Source organism: Citrus sinensis, chromosome 2 (assembly GCF_022201045.2).
Source record: "Citrus sinensis cultivar Valencia sweet orange chromosome 2, DVS_A1.0, whole genome shotgun sequence".
NCBI lineage: Eukaryota > Viridiplantae > Streptophyta > Magnoliopsida > Sapindales > Rutaceae > Citrus > Citrus sinensis.
Genome location: NC_068557.1, coordinates 27,413,610 through 27,432,882, shown reverse-complemented (window position 1 = coordinate 27,432,882; position 19,273 = coordinate 27,413,610). Strand labels below are relative to the sequence as shown.

The following is a 19,273-nucleotide window of genomic DNA, read 5'->3' as shown; positions in this document are numbered from 1 at the left end:
TTGTTATCATTATTTCAAATCAAATTACTATCCTTTTATATGATAGTATCAAAATATAATTAAATAAAATTTATATTTTTTTTAAATGGAAACCTCATTTTTTTGGGACTAGGAATTCTTTTTTTTTTTTTTTTGGATAGATTTGGAAAAGGTACAGTGAAATGCGCCCTTTTTTTCCCTCTTGCAACAAGTATGGTTGGTGGAATGTAACAAAATAGCAATGCTGCACGTCAATTCTTTTTTTTTTTTTTTTTCTTTTCAAACACAGTACAAATTTATTATATATTTACTATATAAATAAAAAATTATTATTCAACTATTTATATAATAAAATATTTATTATATATTTATTATTTTATCAAAATTATATTTAAAATTATATTTATTATATACTATTAATTTTTATTATAAAAATTTAATTTTTTTTACGCGTACCTCAACACTAAATAAAACTGTAAAATGATTGGATTTTGAGATCATGAATTGAGGATCTATCATAATACAACACACACATCTAACAAGCCATTCTTTTGGAAAATTGGGCCCGTCTTTATTCAAAGGTAAGGGACAAGGAGTATAGGTAAGCCCGAATTTGGGCGGATAATGTACAGGCATATGGATCCATACGAAAAAATGTAATTATATAAAATCAAGAACTAATATTGCGTTTACTTGTCAGTAATTGAAATGGGCTGCAATCTCATTATTATATTTATTTTATCTTGAAATCAAAATTGCAATGAGTTAGATTGTAATAAATTATTAAAAAATACTTAATGAATTATTATCATAATTATTATTTTATATTTTAATTATAGTGATTATTTATTCAAAAACTATAATTATTCATATATTAATTAATAGTAATAATTATTAAAATTGTATATTGATTAATAAATTATTGTTAATAATATATTAATTAATAGTAACAATTATATTAATTAATAATAATATATGAACTAAATATATTAATTATTGTGATTCTTTATTTAAAAACTATAATTATTGTTAATATTATTATAATTAATTAATTAATTATCAATGAGGATAATATGGGTATTTTTTATTTTGGAGAGGTCAAAATAGTCAATATGGGGAATAGGAGACTCATTCACACCTCTTCCTTGGAAATAAGTCTCTCATTTCTCATTCCCAAATTGTGGTGGGTTCCACGATTTTAATTCCAATTTTCGACTCTATTTTGCGAAATAATCACTATCAATAATTATGATTTCAGATTCTGATTCCCTAATTTGGGAAGTAAACGCAACATAAGATTATGGTTAAATGAGTTGATATATAGATGCATCAAATTTGTATAATAACTGCAATTATGAGAGGCCAAACATAAAATCTTAAATTTCGGTGAAATCTCGTGGTTTGACATCAGTTGGTCAACCACTCTAACCACAAACACACAAACCTCAACTCAACGAGAAATTTTAGAATACATCTATTGTGTCGTGTCACCCATACAATAAACAAATAATGTCATGACATATGTGTATTTATTTTGTAAACTATCATGCAAGTGGTGGTTGTATTAAACGCAATTACATATGTCATACATGCATTAATTAGTTGTAATACAATAAATGTATTCTAGAATTTCTCCGACTCAACAAGTAGGTTCGTAGTAGAAACTCCCATGAAACTCATGAACACCAACGACCATGCAGCCAACTTTTCAATCCACACTTTCTGCGTTCTTACATTCCTTTCCGCCCTGTATAAAAACGAACACAATTGAGACCAATCATCACATATGAATAATCTTCATTAATCATTAATCAAACCCGATCAACACCCATGGCTTCTAGATATTCTTCCTCTTCAACCCTCGTTCACTTCCTCATAATAGCTTCAATCTTCCTCCACCCCTTCAACTTGTGCTCAGCTCATAACCGCCGCATGCTGGCCCTTCAAGAGCCATCAAGAACGCTGCAGTTCGGTTCAGACGACGGCGCACCACCACCAGCAGAGGGGGATGCCGTATTACTAACAGTTCCTATATATTCTGAAGAACCAACATTGATACCGAGCCCGCAAGTGCCGCAGGAGCAGCAGCTTGCGGCCAACATTACTCCCAGTTTTTTCCCATTGCCTGGCATTGGCTTGCCTTCTCTTCCAAATTTCCCTCCTTTTCCATTCATTCCCTCTTTGCCTTTTGCCCCTGGATTCGATCCTCTTCCAGCAGCTGACTCTGTCCCTCCTCCCCCAATTACTGAGCCATAAAAACTAATATTACTCATTAATTGCAGGGTTCAATTAATCATTAGCAACATGGTGCTACAATGTATAGGGATAATTTAATGCTTTAATTTGTACTGTTGTTGTTGTTGTTATTATTATTATTAAACGAGTATTTCTGTGATTTTCTCTTTTAAGTGACTAGTACTTGGGCGGGTGGTGAATCAAGAACTTGTAGTCTTCAGTGTGTTTTCTTACAGTGTACTTTTTTATTTTGATTGTTATATCAATAAAAGGTTAATCATAACACTTTATAATCTTAATAAATAATTATCGTGTGTGTTTGTGTACACACACACACACAACAAGACCTGTTTTAATTTATCACGTATACATGTACATCCACCAATCAATCAACACAAGGATAATTAGGCACTATTAATATTTCAATCATAGCTTCATAGGCATAATGAATATAATAACAAAGAGAGCATATAAATTAAATATACCTTAAAAAGAACATTAGATTTTCCCATACATATTACTTTAAACTAGAAGTAAAGATACATGATGTTATTACATCATTACATTCCATGCAACCTTGCACGAGAACATGAAACTGGAATATATCATTTCTTATTTTCTTAAAAGAGGGAAGAGGAGATAAATAAAATCAAAACACACATGCAATTAGCTAGGAGAGAAAAGCACAAAAGGAACAAATGAAACTCAATAGTTAAGCAGGTGGAGAAAAGGGAAAAGGAGGGAGATTAGGGAAAGGAGGCAAAGGAGGCAAAGGAAAATCAGGAAGTGGAGGAATGTTGGGGATATCAAATGGTGGGGGAAAGTTAGGGATATCAAATGGAGGAGGAAATGGAAATAGGCATGGAGGAAATGGTGCAAATGGCATATCCGGTATATTTGGAAATGGTGGCAAGTCCTTCATTTCATTCACCGGCTGCTTCATACCCTTAGCCTTATGATGATCATTATCGTTATTATTCTCATTGAAACTGAGTGAATTCGTCACCTTATTTCCTTCACTATGATGATCACCATCATTTAATGGTTTCTGCAGTGGGCGAGAATCCACTCGAGCTACAAATGTTGTCGTGTAAATGATCAAGCTCAAAATGAAGATGATGTCGAAGGCTGATGAACGGGAAGCTTGAGAAGCCATGGCTGCTGAAACCTTGAAAGAGATGTGAATTAATTGTGTATAGTGTAGAAGCCAACTCGGTTTTGTATGGGAAGAAAATTTATTATTGTATTAAATGGATTCTGTGTGTTTGTGTCTCATTGATCTTGATGGCCGTGCCAGATTGAGAGACTTAAAGGGAACACCAAAACGGGCAGAAGTTTCAGTGCATTATATAAGCATAGGAAAGGAACCACCTCATCTTAATTCATAATTTATAACGTTATAAACCAAGTAAAATGAGCCCCAAGTAACTTAAAATTGTGAAACGTGTGTGCATGACATGAATTCACAATCGCATGTGTCTAACATGCCTGACTGTGAAGTTTGAGCCAGCACAAGAACTCGGGCATTTAAGCAATTGCCTGTTGCAGTTTTGCTACGCAACATTTCTAGATAAGCTGATAATGATGTGCTATATTATAGGCACACATTGCAAGCAAGAAAATTAAATGCATGCGGATCGATCAATAATTTTTGTTGCATTAGGATGCTTTGTCTTGACATTATTGATTTGTCTTTGCAACTCCAATTACTCAAATAATTGCATTTTGAGCTTGGCAAGTATTAAACTTAATTTATTTATCTTTCTTAATAATTAATACCGATCGAGAAAATTTTAATATACTTTCGTTCGTTGTAAAACAATCATTTAATTAAGGATTATATATATATATCTACGTTCTATTAATTTCTTGTAATTACTAGTAGCTAACCCATTTGACATCTTTCAAATTCAAAGTATATTTAACAAAACTTTATTACATTGTTGTTTAGATAACATGGTGCTTACCGAATACAACACATTTCATTCTGTTTTTTTGGTGGCATATAAATATTGACTATCTTTAGGATTTTGTTGTATTTAAGTAAATTATTAATTATCTTTTAATTAAATCGTGTTCAACATGAAACATCACGTGCTTTAGTCAAAATAATAGCCATTAAGACTAAAATCTAAGGACTCGGGCTACCTCAAAAGTACTCAATATTCTTTACACTATTGGTATGTAATTTAATATTGAGTATCTTTATGGATTTTGTTGCATATAAAGTGAATTACTAATTAATTTTTCATCAAATCACGTTTCACAATAGCCATTTAGGCTAAAATTGGAGAGAAAAAAAATGGGCCTACCTTGAAAGATAGTCAATGATTTTTATATTATTGGATATAAATGTTGACTATGAATATATTATTGACATGTGAATATTAAATATTCGTAAATTTTTAATTATTTTTCTAAAATAGAAAGTTCAGAACTGCAAAACAAATCAACATGGAACATTGTAACATCTGGAGATAAACTCAATCTTGTAGCCATTGACAACTATAATCAAAGGATTCTGCATGACTTAAAATATGGAATATCCTTATATTTTGATATGTAATTATTGATAATTTTTATAAATTTCGTTGCATTTTAGTAAATTACTAATTTATGTAATAAGTAGGTCGTATATGAGGCTCTGTCTACGATGCCCCGTGGGCACGGAACCCCCTTGCTTTGTCAGGTAGTGACCTAGCCGTTGGATGAAAAAGAGAAAAATCGGACGTGTAAGGAGTTGGCACGCAGCAGATTAAAGAAACCGGGAGAGGCAGTCAATATAAATGATGAAATGAACTATTAATGTTGCAATAAATGCGTTAAAGGAAAGAAGAAAAGTTGGTGTATATAACAAAAAATCGTTTGAGGGAAGAAGTATTTGTAGTAGCAAGCATATATAAAAAGACGATTAAAAAATTACCCCTTTTTTAATAATGTCAATTGTGACCGAAGCCATGTGAAAGTAAGACTACAGCAAGGAAGAAATAATGAGATTAACTGATGTTAATTATAGTAGTAATGAGTTAATTAAAAATAAACATAACTATGAAGAAAATGGAGTAGTCAGTTAAGACGCAGAGGAGGAAACGACCAACATCAGTAAAATAGATTATTTGATTAAAGAATAACCTATGGTAGAATGGAAGCAATATGGTCAAGTTGAAGCCAGTAAGTTAACAGCAAAGTTGAGCAAGATTAAAACTGGAAGCGAGCATAATCGAAATAAAGAAAATAATGCCACAAACACAAAGGAAAGGGAGAAATGGATCAGGGATATTGAAAATAGAAGGAACAAATTTGAAATATGGAGAAAATAATTGTATTGCAGGTGCTAGCAGGAGGAGAAAAAAATATAAGCTGCAATGTCGACATAAGAGGTAAAGTACATAAGTTGGAAACACATTATCGTGAAACTTGCACAATGTTGTAGGATGCTAATAACATCTATTAATTGATAGCAAAATACAGTTATAGTGGATGAAAGTTTGCAATAACTAAATATAGGAGCATACAAAATATGGATAAGTTTCGTGGCTGGTGGAGTTCGTTTGATGGCGACAATTGTGGAGGACACAGCACACCGTAGGTATCAAAAGGCCATGTCCCTCTAGAGTCACCGCTACAGGCCTGCAACATGAGAAAAGGAAACCTTTAAATGAGAAGTCAAGTATGAATGACAATGCAACTAACTTACTTATATCAAAGGAAGAGCTCGTACATGCATATGTAAATAATTCACGTGGAGTTGAATGTTGAAATGCATAGGGTGAATGAAATATTAATAGACCCGCAATCGTGGAGGAAGTGCATGTTACCAATTAATGAGCAGGTAATGTGGTGGAACGATTTATCATATCCCTAAGAGATTTGTCGTGAAGGTGAAATATTAAATCATTGTATATGAGAAGACAAATTATGTACGTCATGGTGTTACAACGAATTAAAAATACGATTCGCACAAGTAACCGAACCAGAAGATAAGTAAGGATTAACAACCAATCGAATACCCTGTCACACCAACAAATACAATTGGTTACCGTGAAACCCTAAAATTATTGCCTTATGCATGCATAGGACGTATTAATACGAATAGCGGAGACAAACAGTAGAAGTAGAATTTACATGAAATAAGAATTGCTGAAGCTTGTGTGCAAGGCTTGTGATGGAGAAAATTGTGTGAAATAAATGTAGGGTATGTACTGAAAATTGCATAAAAATAAGTACAAGATGCAGAGAAGTAAAGGAAATATCGTCGGTTGCAGTGATTATATTTAGTATATAGTTAGCAATGCGCGTGCAAATGCCAATGTGAAGGTGGGATATGATGAATATTATAATATCCAAGTAATGAATGTAGGGTAAATAATATTGTGCGCACTTGAAAGTTGGGTTGCAATGATATAAGTCATATCTGTTTAAAATGAAATTGTGGCAATAGTTGGCTCAAGAACTTGTAAAGTCGATTGATATCCCTAAAAATTGGACTTCATAGTATCAGACTATGAAAAAGAAAAAGAAAGACTTACTTATTGAATCTTCATCACTGCTGCTTGATGGTAGGTGGAAGAAGTCATGTCCAGTAAGTTCTGTTGTGGCCGAATAAGGACTGATCTGAAACAGTTAAACAATGTGAAATAGTAAACCAAAAGGGTTGTTTTGAGAAAAATATTTGAAATAAATGCATAGTGTGGAGAATATATATTAGAAGAAACTTGGAAATTTTACCTGTTTTGTATGAGGAATAGGGTAAGGCGGGTCCTGTACAATTGTGGCATGTGCACGAGGAGGAAGGAGCAAAACAGTGGAAACATGGGACTTCCATGGAAAATCATTTGGCAGTGAATTCATTCCCGGTCCATAAGTATCCCTATATTGAGAGATTGTCCGCATTTTGTCAACAAAGTCATCGATCTTTTCAGCCTTTTGTAGAATACACTTGCATGCGTGTGCGCATGGAACACCTGACTTCTGCCAGAAGCCACAACTGCAAAGCTTTCTTTGCATGTCCACCTCGTACAAAGTAGCAGCAGCATCCGTAACACCTGAAATAGTGCCGTTATTATTTTGCACGGCCAGGTAGCGGGCTTCAATAAGATGATGTTGAATTATGTTTGTGACAGTTGGGGTAATTCGCTGGTAAATCCACTCCCACCCTTGAAGTCTTCGATGCTCAAATAGATAAGCAGTTGCATTTGTCAATCCAGTAAACTTGTGAGTAATGCTCAGGTGCAAGTATCTTTTCATGAATCGGTGAAGGCGTTCAGTGACCATAAGTGTGACGTGGTTACTTTTAACCCAGTTAGGCATGCAATGCAATGCCCATTGGTTCCAATTTGTACCCATTATAAGGGATCACTTGATCTGCTCTTTTCTCAGAAATGATCTCCTGTAAATCCTCACAGAAGCGTATATCTAGGTGTTGGAGCTGCTTAAGGCTTCCGATCATAGACGCTGAAAATATGTATTTTAATTTGTGACAACACCACACAATCAATCGTGTTAAACTCTGAAAGTGAGGAAACACAGCCGCCGGAATTTGATTGCAATGCCAAATCTTGTCGACATTAATTGCAGATATCTCCAAAGCCTCCAAGTTAGGCAACACTACCTAAAAAAAAAAAAGAATTTCTTGTTACATCCCATATGCATATGAGAAGCACTTGTTGAAATTTTCTTCTTCGATTACAAATTAATGCAAGTCAAAACCAATTTCTAACTGACAGATAAGTATGCAATCTAATTCATATTACTTGTTAAGAGCTTAATTAGTGAGTGGGTGAGATTATTTTCCCCCCTTTTTTTTCATTTTCTTTCAATTCTTTAAACGATTTAATCATTTTCCACGTATGATATCAAAAGAGAACTCAGGATAGAATAAAATGTTATATATATATATATAAAGAAAATGTTAGCCTACGCACCTTCTCGTTGAAAAGCAGAGTTGAAGTATCCAAAGTGATTTCGCTGGAGCTATACGTAGTCGTCAATTCCTCTTGCGACGCTGGTCTGTTTGGTGATGCTGAAGGAGTCTTTACTTCACGGCAAAAACTTGTGACCTCTGGAAGATTCCCCAGACTCAAAGATCTTAATTGAGCAAACTCTATCTTCTCAATTGCATTATCAACTTCTCCCCCAATTGCAAAAATCTCTTTCATCTTGCTGCAATTAACAACTGCAATTCTCTCAAGTCTTGGAAGGCATTTTGTAGTGGAGAGCCAAAAGATATTGCTTAACTTATCACAATTATATGCTTCTACGGTTTTGAGTTTGTTGAAAGACTCTACTTTGAGCCGATCAATACATATCCTCTCCATGTTGATCAAATTGAGAAGGATAAGTGACTCCAAAGAGGAAAGGCATCACAAGCGACCATTGCCCTTGAATCGACGATGCAAAAGAAGTCAGGATTATTTTGAACCCAGAGAAGCTTCAATTGTGAAAAGCCCTCCGTGTCCAAATTGAAAAGAACATTCTCGATGCCTTGCAGCTTGTCCAACCATAAGCATTCAACGTTATTGATGCCCTGCAATTTCGTGGAGCAAATGTCCATAAAATCAAGCTTGAGCTTCAATGATCTTGAACTCTTGCGATCACTGTTGATCGAAAAGCAAGGCCGACTTTTAAACCAATGTTGTTCAACATTCATGGGATGCATGAATAACCCATTTCCAATAGATATTTTGAACATTTCCAGCTTTCTGGCCAAAAAACCTGCTGGTAAAATATTGTAACTTTTAACGTCAATTTCTAGAGTGGTTAGCCGAGGTAAATGCATCAATTCGTCAAGGCTAGCATTACTTCTTTCCCTGTTGTCTCTTTCAACCTCCCATTCAATGCAGCAATTACCCATATACAATTCTTCTAATCGAGTTAAGCTTGATATGACATTTGGGGCAATAACTTTTAGATGGAAACAATTGGTTAAATCTAACAGCCTTAGCTTAGACAGTTGACTTAGCTCTTCGGGCAACTTCTTAATATCAGACCTCACAAAGCTAAGGACTTCTAGACTCTTCAACTTCCCAATGATTGCTATGTCCCCCAACGCACTTTGATCCAGACATAGTGTGTGAAGATTTACTAGAAGATCAATTGAAGATGGAAAAGAAGAAAACTGCATTAGAGTGAAATCTAGAACTCTGAGCTTTTTCATCCCTACAAAAAAGTTCCCAGGAATATTAATTTCACGAGAAGAATCTTTGAGAGAGATATATAAAAATTCAAGGTTTGGGCATTCTAATCCTTCAGGAAATTCACAATTACTATTTTTTATTAAAGAGATAGCATTGCATTTTCGAAGTGTATCCTCATCTGGCCAGTCCCACACATCCTCATCATATCTCACCGAAAACACATGTTGGTCTCGGCATGCAATTGATATGGCGACATTACGAACAACATCATGCATTGAAACTAGTTTATTGCTATCACCCTCAAGCAACAAACAAGAGTCTCTAAGTTCATGTACCAACGCATATAACTTGTTTCGTGCATCTTCCATCTTATTGACTCCTTTAAATATACCCAAACCCATGGAGTATTTAAGCAATTTCAAAGTAGGGATACTGTTACCCATTAGACTGCAGAGCTGAAAAAGTTCCTTGAGTTGCCCACCTTTTAAATACTTGAAACTCAGCTCAATACTTGAATAAGTCTCTGCAGATACTCCTTCGAAGTTTACCATTGAAGGCGTTCGTAGTTCTCGCAAGGAATTCTTCCATTCATGCAGACTCTTGCTTCTCAGTGCCTTTGCCACTGTAGTCAAGGCAATGGGCAAACCTCCACATGCCCTGGCGACGTCTATTGCTGTAGATTTCAACTTTTCCTGTTACTAATTGTCCACGCATGTTCAATGTTAACTTATTAACACCCACGCTACTGTGGAATTCAATGTCATACATTGGGTTCTCATTGCTTATACTTACAACCATACAATACTAATCAATTAATTAATCCCTTTACTATGCTACAAATGAAAACTTTTATTATCTAAATCTTAATAATTCAGTAGAAATTGATAATTAACATGTCACATGTCTGGTGCTTCTATGAAATTCTATTCGAATGCATAGTCATGACTAAGTTCAAGAAAGGCACAGCAATTGCCGGCAACACAATCAAGTTACACAACATAACACCAACCTTCTTCTTCATCCTATTACTTTAAATACGCCACATTAAACTGCTGCTAAATAATCCCCAATTATTTTTTATATTTATTGCCCGAAACCCCTCAATTTTTAACTCGTTGTACAAAATATATTTTGGAACCATTTATATGCACAACACTTCATTAATTCAACTGGGTTCAATTTCTCAACGTAATCACCAATCGCGATGTGCAGGAAATATCCTTAATCTAAATTTACATTTTTTGCCCTCTACTCCCAAATTTTCCAATTGTCCAAACGACACGTTAAATTTCCACCATCCACTTTTATCACCCACACATGATTCCTATCTCTAATCTGAAATTCAAATTATACTGACCTTTAATTGTGTTAACCCAATCCCTTCTGCCTCGTTCAATACTGCCGCCACAAGTTGCAAGCACTGCAAGCCAATTCAATAATCGCACACGGAAGCGCTACCCCAACCGCAGTTACACCTTGCGCACTTCAATTTCCTTGCGTTCGACAAACTGCAGTCATCGCCCGAAATGGCCAGTAAGGGTTTATAGACCCTAAAACTAATTTCGAACAAACAAACTGGAAGAAACTGGTTTCGACGGTAGCCCACTGTTATTCACTTTTAGCCCTTTCAAACCCATCCGTTGGATTAAATTATTTATAATCTAACGGCTACACGGGATATTGACAAAAAAAACGGGTACCATGCCCCGAGGGGCATGGTAGCTGGAGCCCGTATATGAAGCCACAAGAATTTCTTGTAAGGTACTCTAAATAAAGATTTATTCATAGAAATTTAAAATTGTAACAAGTACCCTCTTAAGGTTTAGAAAATATACAAAATACCCATATGTCAAGACGTCAACTTACGCTGACTCCCTTGAAGTTGTGTAAATGCACTTCAATTCATATACTTTCAAATTAAGACTTCCTCAATTTTTAGATGTTCATAAAACCCTGATAATTTAATAACCTCAAGTAACAAAGCTTTTCTGTTCTCGACGTAACTTTGCAGCTGCCCTTTATTTAACCTAAAATCTAGAGAGAAAGAGAGTTCTCAAAGACAGATAAGTTATCAATTATTTATCGCGGAATTTACATTGCATTACAAACAGCTACATTCAACATTTACAGAAGAATGAATGAAATAATCGGCACAGATTTAAGACGAGCAACCAAGCAAACAAAACAAAAAGCAAACTTTCTAAAATGCTCAGCTATTAGTAGTGGCATTGTACGACAGTCTGGCTACGACTGACAATGGAATGTTCACAATGTGCCCTTGATTTCCAAACAATCCAATCCTTCCAAAGCTGGCAGCTGTGCCACTCGTGGTTGCATTGAAGAAGACATTCAAGACCTGCTTCTCGCCACTGGCAATTGAGAAATGAGTCGGAGAAACCTTCATGGAAACCCCATAAGGAGCGCTCCAACCAACACTGTAAGTTTCATTGCCGGCAATGTTGGTCAATGTCCTTTGGACTGTCCTAGATTGATTCAGCCGTGCAATCGTAATCGAGGGCAAGTTCAAGTCAGCACCACTGATGGTACTGTTATATGCCCAACAGTTTTGACCGGTGTAGTTCAACACCACCGGACTTGAACCATTGATGCCGCAGAGAAATGACATATAATCATTGTAACCTATAACAATCATCAAGCAACTAACATTAGCATAGAAAATCAACAGAAGGATTTAGATCCTATTTATGAGCACTAGAGACTGACAACACAAAATTGTGATGATTCGAGACAATTAAAAACAACTAATATGGCCAGCAAATGACATTTTTTTGCAACAAGGAACAAAAACATTTGGGGGAAGAAAAAATTACAGGCTGGTAAATGGTTAATAACAAAAAGGGAGTTTGTACCATCAACCCCAACTAGTGAGGATAGGCTTATGACTTACTGGCATCAAAAATTAGACCCGGATCTAGTGAAGCAGTTGCATTTACAAAACCACTGCCCATGTCAAATGGCGTTGCAGGTGACTGGTTTTCATCTGGTTTGGCATAAGCACGCTGAGCCATTATTGGCCCACCATTCTTGTCATATAAAGTAGCAGATGTGGAAAGTGCAGATGCAATAGCTGAAGGACTAAAACTGGGAAACTTTTGCTTAATTAGTGCAGCAAGTCCGGCAATATGAGGAGCAGCCATGCTAGTCCCAGACATCATCGCGAAGCTCTCACCTGGAAGTTTTAAGTTTACAGAAAATTATATAAGACGCATTTTACTACTACGTACTGTCAAGTTTTGAACCTATATAAAATAATTATTGACAGGCATGAATACCTTGGAATTCAACTGAGTCTGTACCAAGAGAACTCCAAGCAGCCCAAATGGAATTTCCAGGAGCCACCAAGTTGGGCTTCATTATGTCAGCATCATCAAGGAAACTGTCCTCTGGATCTGGTCCCCTAGCAGAGTAATACATAATCTTTGGAGCAGAGTTACTGAAGTTTGCTTTTAACCCACCCAAAATGCATGCAACTGCGCCAAATTTAATTATCTTCTTTGTAACTTCATCTCTCTCCAAAGAAGAATTGTAGTATTGCAGTAAAATCTGCAGAACAGACCATGAAAGTTTAACGATTATGACACAGAGAGTGGGTATGTATGATTGTGACAGAGAGAGAGAGTGAGGATGTACGAAAGTAGTACGAAAGAGAAAATTCACTCCCAAAACGTAGTCTAATTTGAGCCATGTTGACTGAAATTTTTTAAACGAACTACATAAAATGCCCAATAAGTGGCATGAACTGGAGGACCTTAGGTCTGTAAACAAAATGGCTAGTACCCACTAACGCCAAATGCTATGTTTTCTTTCAGAAAACAAGGGTTGAGGGCGCCCTACCATTTGTGATAGGTTAAAAAGTAAATAAATAAATTAATTAAAAAATAAAATCATAAAGTAAAACAATTAATGTTGTCTGCACAACAGACACAGAAACTGAACCTTGGAATCATCGGGGGATGGAATTATGATGCCTGGCATCTTCATAGGAGTTGGATTGAGCTGAAAACCAATAACAAAAGGATCCATGTAGAACACAATACCAGCTGCACTGAGGTTCTTTGCTGTTTCAAAGGCCTGTTTGATAGTAGAGAGCCCAAGAACAAACCGAATTGAGTAGCTACAAATCAAAAGATTTCCTTGGACCAAATCCTGATTGAAGTTACTGGAATCTTGGCATTCACCCACATACATATCATCGGTAGTTGTTGTGTTATTATTCAAAGCATGAAGTGCAGAAATCAACGTGTACATTTTATCAGTCCCCGCTGAACCCAAATAAAAAAAAAAAGAAGGTATATTAGTTATCTTCGGTGATAAGAGGTAATAATTATAATGTTGTACCAAAACAAAATTGCATGCATTCACAGTTTTGTACATAATTTGTGATGTAAAGTTCAGACTATGTTGACATGATCAAAGGAATTAAAGCAAGGTATAATATTATATCAGATCAATATTGTACACAACTACTCCATCCACTGAAGGGCTCATTCATATGAAGCAAGCATTGGCACCCTGATACAACCACCATAAACTACATGGTGACTGCAAATACATAACGATCAAAAAAGGAGGGAGGGGATGGAGGGCACAAGAGTGTGTCGTGCCAAAAAAAAAGTGTCATTGTCATGGATCTTGAAAACATAAAAGTATTTTATATTGACATATCTAAAACTAGGTTATATCAGTGAGTAAAGAGACAGAGAGCTTGATAACGTAAAGAAGAGAGAGGGGGGGGGGGGGGCAGGAATTGATTAAATTAACAAAACAGTCACTGAAATGAAGTGCGATGAGGCTGGCACTGATATGGATATCAGACAAGAAAGCTGGGGGGGCACAAGAAGAAAATGCCAGTGTTTAGTGCATATAAAAACCAATTACTTTCATGCCATTGTCATGCATCTTGAAGTTTTTTCCACGTACTTTCCTTTACTTAAGGAAAATAAAAAGCAATTATCAACCTTTTACCCACCGTTTGAAATTAAGATTTCTTACTGCTCAGCAGAACATGCAAATAAATTGCCTAAGTATCTCAAATTCTATTTCCTTTCTTCCCCTTTTTGCTTTCTCATGGTAAACCAAATTCAGTAGCTTCATCTGCTGTTCTACAATTTAACATTGCAAGGCATTGATAGCTCACTCCATGGACCTTGATTTATTTAAAATTTTCCAATTATTTAGAAGCTGTTCAGATACCCATTGGCTAAACTCTCAAGCTTATACAACAAAGCAAGAACTTAAATTTATGAAGCATTCTTGTATGAAGGAAACAGAAGGATTAGGCATACTCTGAAAGTAAAACTTACGTGCAAGTCCAACGCCAGAAATTGTTAAACTGTTGCCTAAGATTATAGAGTTTGTGTAAATTCTATCATGAGAGGCAGCACCAACAGTGAATATCCATGGGCTGAAGGAAGACATGCTCTTAGGTGAAGGTCCAGTGTTTCCTGCTGCTTGCACAACAAAAATGCCAGCCTTTGCAGCTGATAGCAGGGCCATGTCAATTGGATTAAAGAAAGTTGCAATACCAGGAGGACGCCTGTTAGGAGTAATTGATAAGCTTATAATGTCAACTCCATCCTGAGCTGCCTGCAAACACAAAATGGTCCAAGATTATAATTTTCTTTATTTGACAGGAAACAGAAACTGTGCTGTAGCAGTACAAAAGAGCACAAACAGCTAATGAAAGGATACTACTAAACTAAATGTGACAGCCCCAAAAGCAACACTAAATATCTGATTCCAAAACAAGCTGAATCATCTCAACAGACTAGATATTGCTCGGGAATCTGCATCAGCACTGGCAAACGATACCAGCAACAAAAAGTGCACTCATATCTGTTACACTTCCATGGACTAAGGATATCAATAATGGTTCTCATATAGAATGGTTGTATCAGAGTGGATAATATCTCTACCAACAGGTTCTTTCTCTTCCCTATTAAGAAGCAAATATTCGTTCGCATAGGGTCCTGTTAAGAGTAATCTTCTGTTTCTGTATATGACTTTTTGATAATGAAAGATTGATATCTGTTCGAGAGAAACATGAACAATTTACATCGCAGAACCTCCTTGAACAAAAATCAGTTCTAATACAAGAGATTGATAGAAAAAATAAATTGAACCAGTCATACATACCTGGTCTATGGCAGCGACCACATCTGCAGCAAAGCCCCCAAAGCTTTTGTACAATGCCTTGTAAACAGCAATACTGCAAAAGATGGGTGCTTAATAACATGTTAACCAACAAAACTTAAATAACAAATATAAAAGATTTACACATGAAATGATTCGATCTTGGTCTAGACAATGAAATGGTGTGCAGTGCATGATGATAATTCTCAGATTTGCTTTATGCATTTAACTCCAGCTGTAGTATTTTGTCAAACACATCAGACAATTTTAATAGGGAAAAAAAAAGAAAATCTGGTATAGAAAATTACTGTGATCGAGGGGCCATCCCACTCGCATTTCCAAAATGATGCCCGGTTACTACCACTGGAATGCCATGATTTCCGGCAGCAACAGATGCTGTGTGCCTGTATTTATAAATTAGATCAATTTAGTTGCACTCTGAAGAACTGGATAACTGAATGAAATTGAATATTATAATTTGTAAATATGACATATACCAGCAACAGAAAGAATTGTAGACATCAAAAAAAATTTCTTAAGTGTTTCAACAAACTAATCATGGAAATTACAAAACCGAGTATCAAAATTCTTATTTATTTATTATTTATTTTTGCATTGTTTTCTTTAATGGATCATAAGGGAATGAACTCGATTTCTGAATTCAGTTTCATCCAGAAATCTCTATGTTGAGTACATCCCGACTATTTTCTCACTGTCCAAGTTCTAATGCAGGCTTAAAGTGGTTATAATCTACAGAAATCTGATAATGTCTTGAACACATTTAACTAAAAGAAAAAATAGAAGCTTCTATAACTCTTTGAAAGCCACTACTGTAAAACTATAACTACTAACTATAAAGGAATGCAGAAACAAACTCACGAGCCATGGCCATCACCGTCAAATGGTGAAGCATAGTCCTGGCTTGAATTGAAAATTCCTCTAGTTATAGCAGATGCCGCAAAATGGCGAGCACCAATAAGCTTCCTGTTGCATGATCCAGATGGAAAATCCCGGGTAACCTCACAAATGCCAGAAAAGTGACTGGGGACTGGATAGGAGTGCTCAGATGCATCATCAGCAAAGCTGGGATGAGTTGGATCAATACCGGTATCAATAAAACCAATTACTACTCCTTCTCCAGCAGTTTCATATCCACCTTCTTGGATCCACGCCCCCTGTGGCAAACCCAAGAACTGTGGTGTATGTGTGGTTGCAGTTCTAACAGAAAAATCCGAAACCACATTTGCCACTTCTCTCCTTCTTGAAAGCTTCTCTGCCTTAGAAATTGATGAATAGGACAAGTTTATGAACTTTGTAAGTACATTTCTACCCAAATATGAAAAAAAGTTGCAGTCACAAAAAAGTAACAGTTTCAGGGGACTTACGCTACTATTGTGCAACTATAACTGAACAATACAGAATTCAGGAAGAGAAGTAAAAAGGGAAAGGAATCTAGCAATGAGAGCATGCCAATACTTTTACCAGCATAATCATCATCATAACAACATAATAATGAATGCTAAAAATAAATATCAACTGATAATATACCTGTTGTGGTGTAACAAACACAGAAAACCCATTAATCAAGTAGTGGTAGCTATAAAGCTTTAGATACTTCTCCCCCTTAAAAGCCCTCCTCAATATTGAATCATGAACTCTGGAAATATTATAACCAGACCGTGGATGGGATATTGAAACGTTCCTAAATGTAGGAATAGGAAGAATACACAAAAAGAATAATTGGTCAAATGAACTCTCTTTATTTAGTGTTTACCAAAAAACAAAAAAGACAAGTTGGAGATTAACCATTGTCTATTATAATTACTATTTTCAGGTGAATTATGCTCAAATAATTAAACAAGAGTATCTTAAATAATGAAAACTCACTGTTTCCCACTCCGAATCCAAATATAATTCCACAATACAAAGACCACTCATCATATAGATTTTCTTTTTAGAGGAAATACTAAAAAGAAAAACTGATATGATACATATATGCACGTTTCATGGTTTCGTGATAGATATTAGACAAGAAGCCACAAAAAGGGACACGAGAGGACCCCATCACACACTTGGTCTACAATCATAAACAAACACTAATTCTTTTATCCAACAAAAACAATTGAAAAAAAAAAAAGAGAAAGAACTCAAGAAAACTTATGCATACGACAAATTCTGTTCATCAAATCACCAACTGTTGAACCACTTATGTAATAAACTGAAAAGAAGTAAACAGCACAGTAATTACAAATAATACACAGCATTAAGAGCATTGGTTCAGTTATTAAGCCATTTAAATACAAGAAAAATGATAGTAATAGTGAAAATTCAGTACCTGGGATTGTTGAGCCTACTTAATCTACCAGAAGTTCCATTCTGTTTGTGAAAGCCGTGATTTTTATTTCCTCTTCTGAGCTCCTGAGCAAAGCGATGAACTGAAGGAGCTTGTTTAAGAGTAACAATGTACACAGCTGTAATTTCATCATCTGGTTCTGAATCATCCTGAGCCCGACAAAAACTAGTGCATACCAAAAACCCCAACAAAAGAACCACCACGAATAAACGCAGCCACCTGCAACTACGACAACTGCTCCCCATTTGCTGAAAATTCAAGGCCAAATCAAAAATCCCAAAAAACGAAAAATGAAAAAAAGAAAAGAAAAGAAAGGGTTTCAACAAAGCTCTGGCAGCCACGAGAAGAAAAACCCTTCTGCAGAAAGTGGAAACAAGCCGTGACTGCGAACTGAAAAAGCTAAAATGCCCATTAAACCTCAACAGGATATGAGCTGTGCTGGCAATGGCTCAGTGAAAGCTGTGAAACATTTTATTATTATTATTAATGAGAAACGAATGGAATAAGAAATCTTTCGCTTAAAGAGTGAAAGGGCAAGAGAGAGAGAGAATTAAACAGCTGGAGTGAAGTGGGATGGAGAATGAGCAACTTTCTTGGGCCGTGTGAATATGAACGTTTTGTTTAAACGAAGAGAAAAATTGTACAACATGACGAGAAAAAAAAATGAACGTTTGCTTTTGGATTCTTCCGCTTATTTTCGACTGTTGGGAGTCTTTGGAAACTTTTGCCGTCTTTTTCTTATCAATAATTCAATTTGTTCTTTTCCTATTATTGCAGCATATTGACGTTATTTTTACTTAATTATTAATGAGAGAATCAAAATAATTCTGGTCATAAAAATATGTGCAAACTCTTGGGCTTATCCCGATTACTTAGTAATATAAAAACAAAAAACTTATGTCTTAATATGTTTTAATTGTCATAACATGATGCTAGATATTCCAATCAATCATCACCTTGATGTTCTCTACATCGATGCTATAGAAGTCTTCATAATAATATTTTATGAAGATTTAAAAAAGAAAAAGAAAAAGATGTTAACCTTACAAATAAACGAGGGAGTTAATTAAATGTGATCAGATGCACTTTACAACTTCATTATCAAAGAAAAAATACATGAATATAAAATAGTATCCTATTTTATTACAAAGTGAATGAAAAATTATTTGGAAATAAGTTGAAGTAATTTCTAGAACATTAATTCTCCTTCTATGAAATTTGGGTAAAATCCAATTATATTTCATTAATTTTGAAATTTATCTAAATTATTTATTTAAAATACGTTAAAGATAATCAAGATCTACCATTATTAATAAATGTACTAAAAATCATTGTTTTCTATTATAAATAAGACATTTCCATATTTCTCCCCAAAAAAAAAAAAGGAGTTTCAACGTAATAACTAAAAAGAATGAAT

General features: G+C 35.2%; 3 protein-coding genes across 7 annotated transcripts; all 3 read right to left on the bottom strand.

Moving 5' to 3' along the window:
- Positions 1 to 2,926: 2,926 nt before the first annotated feature.
- LOC107175567 (ENHANCER OF AG-4 protein 2-like) lies at positions 2,927 to 3,370 on the bottom strand. The gene has a single exon (XM_015527103.2). It carries the CDS (start codon positions 3,368 to 3,370, stop codon positions 2,927 to 2,929), a length of 444 nt encoding a protein of 147 aa, XP_015382589.2.
- A 2,212-nt stretch (positions 3,371 to 5,582) lies between these two features.
- On the bottom strand, positions 5,583 to 18,545 carry LOC102608185 (subtilisin-like protease SBT2.2). Of its 5 annotated transcripts, none has more exons than XM_052434754.1 (15): positions 17,839 to 18,545; positions 17,052 to 17,205; positions 16,383 to 16,780; positions 15,812 to 15,907; positions 15,507 to 15,579; positions 14,675 to 14,957; positions 13,308 to 13,633; positions 12,644 to 12,914; positions 12,259 to 12,540; positions 10,708 to 11,990; positions 9,832 to 10,023; positions 8,139 to 9,372; positions 6,943 to 7,825; positions 6,744 to 6,828; positions 5,583 to 5,844 (listed from the first exon to the last, which is right to left on the bottom strand). In XM_052434754.1, the coding sequence occupies exons 1-10, from the start codon at positions 18,099 to 18,101 to the stop codon at positions 11,560 to 11,562; spliced, it is 2,577 nt and encodes an 858-aa protein (XP_052290714.1). In that variant the 5' UTR covers positions 18,102 to 18,545; the 3' UTR covers positions 5,583 to 5,844; positions 6,744 to 6,828; positions 6,943 to 7,825; positions 8,139 to 9,372; positions 9,832 to 10,023; positions 10,708 to 11,559. The 5 variants fall into 5 exon arrangements, with proteins under 5 accessions (XP_052290714.1, XP_052290715.1, XP_052290712.1 ...); XM_052434755.1 differs by having other exon boundaries at positions 8,139 to 9,297; XM_052434752.1 differs by having other exon boundaries at positions 8,139 to 10,048.
- Positions 8,537 to 9,901, bottom strand: LOC127900345 (probable disease resistance protein At4g27220). Its single transcript, XM_052434992.1, has one exon. It carries the CDS (start codon positions 9,899 to 9,901, stop codon positions 8,537 to 8,539), a length of 1,365 nt encoding a protein of 454 aa, XP_052290952.1.
- Positions 18,546 to 19,273: the final 728 nt, after the last annotated feature.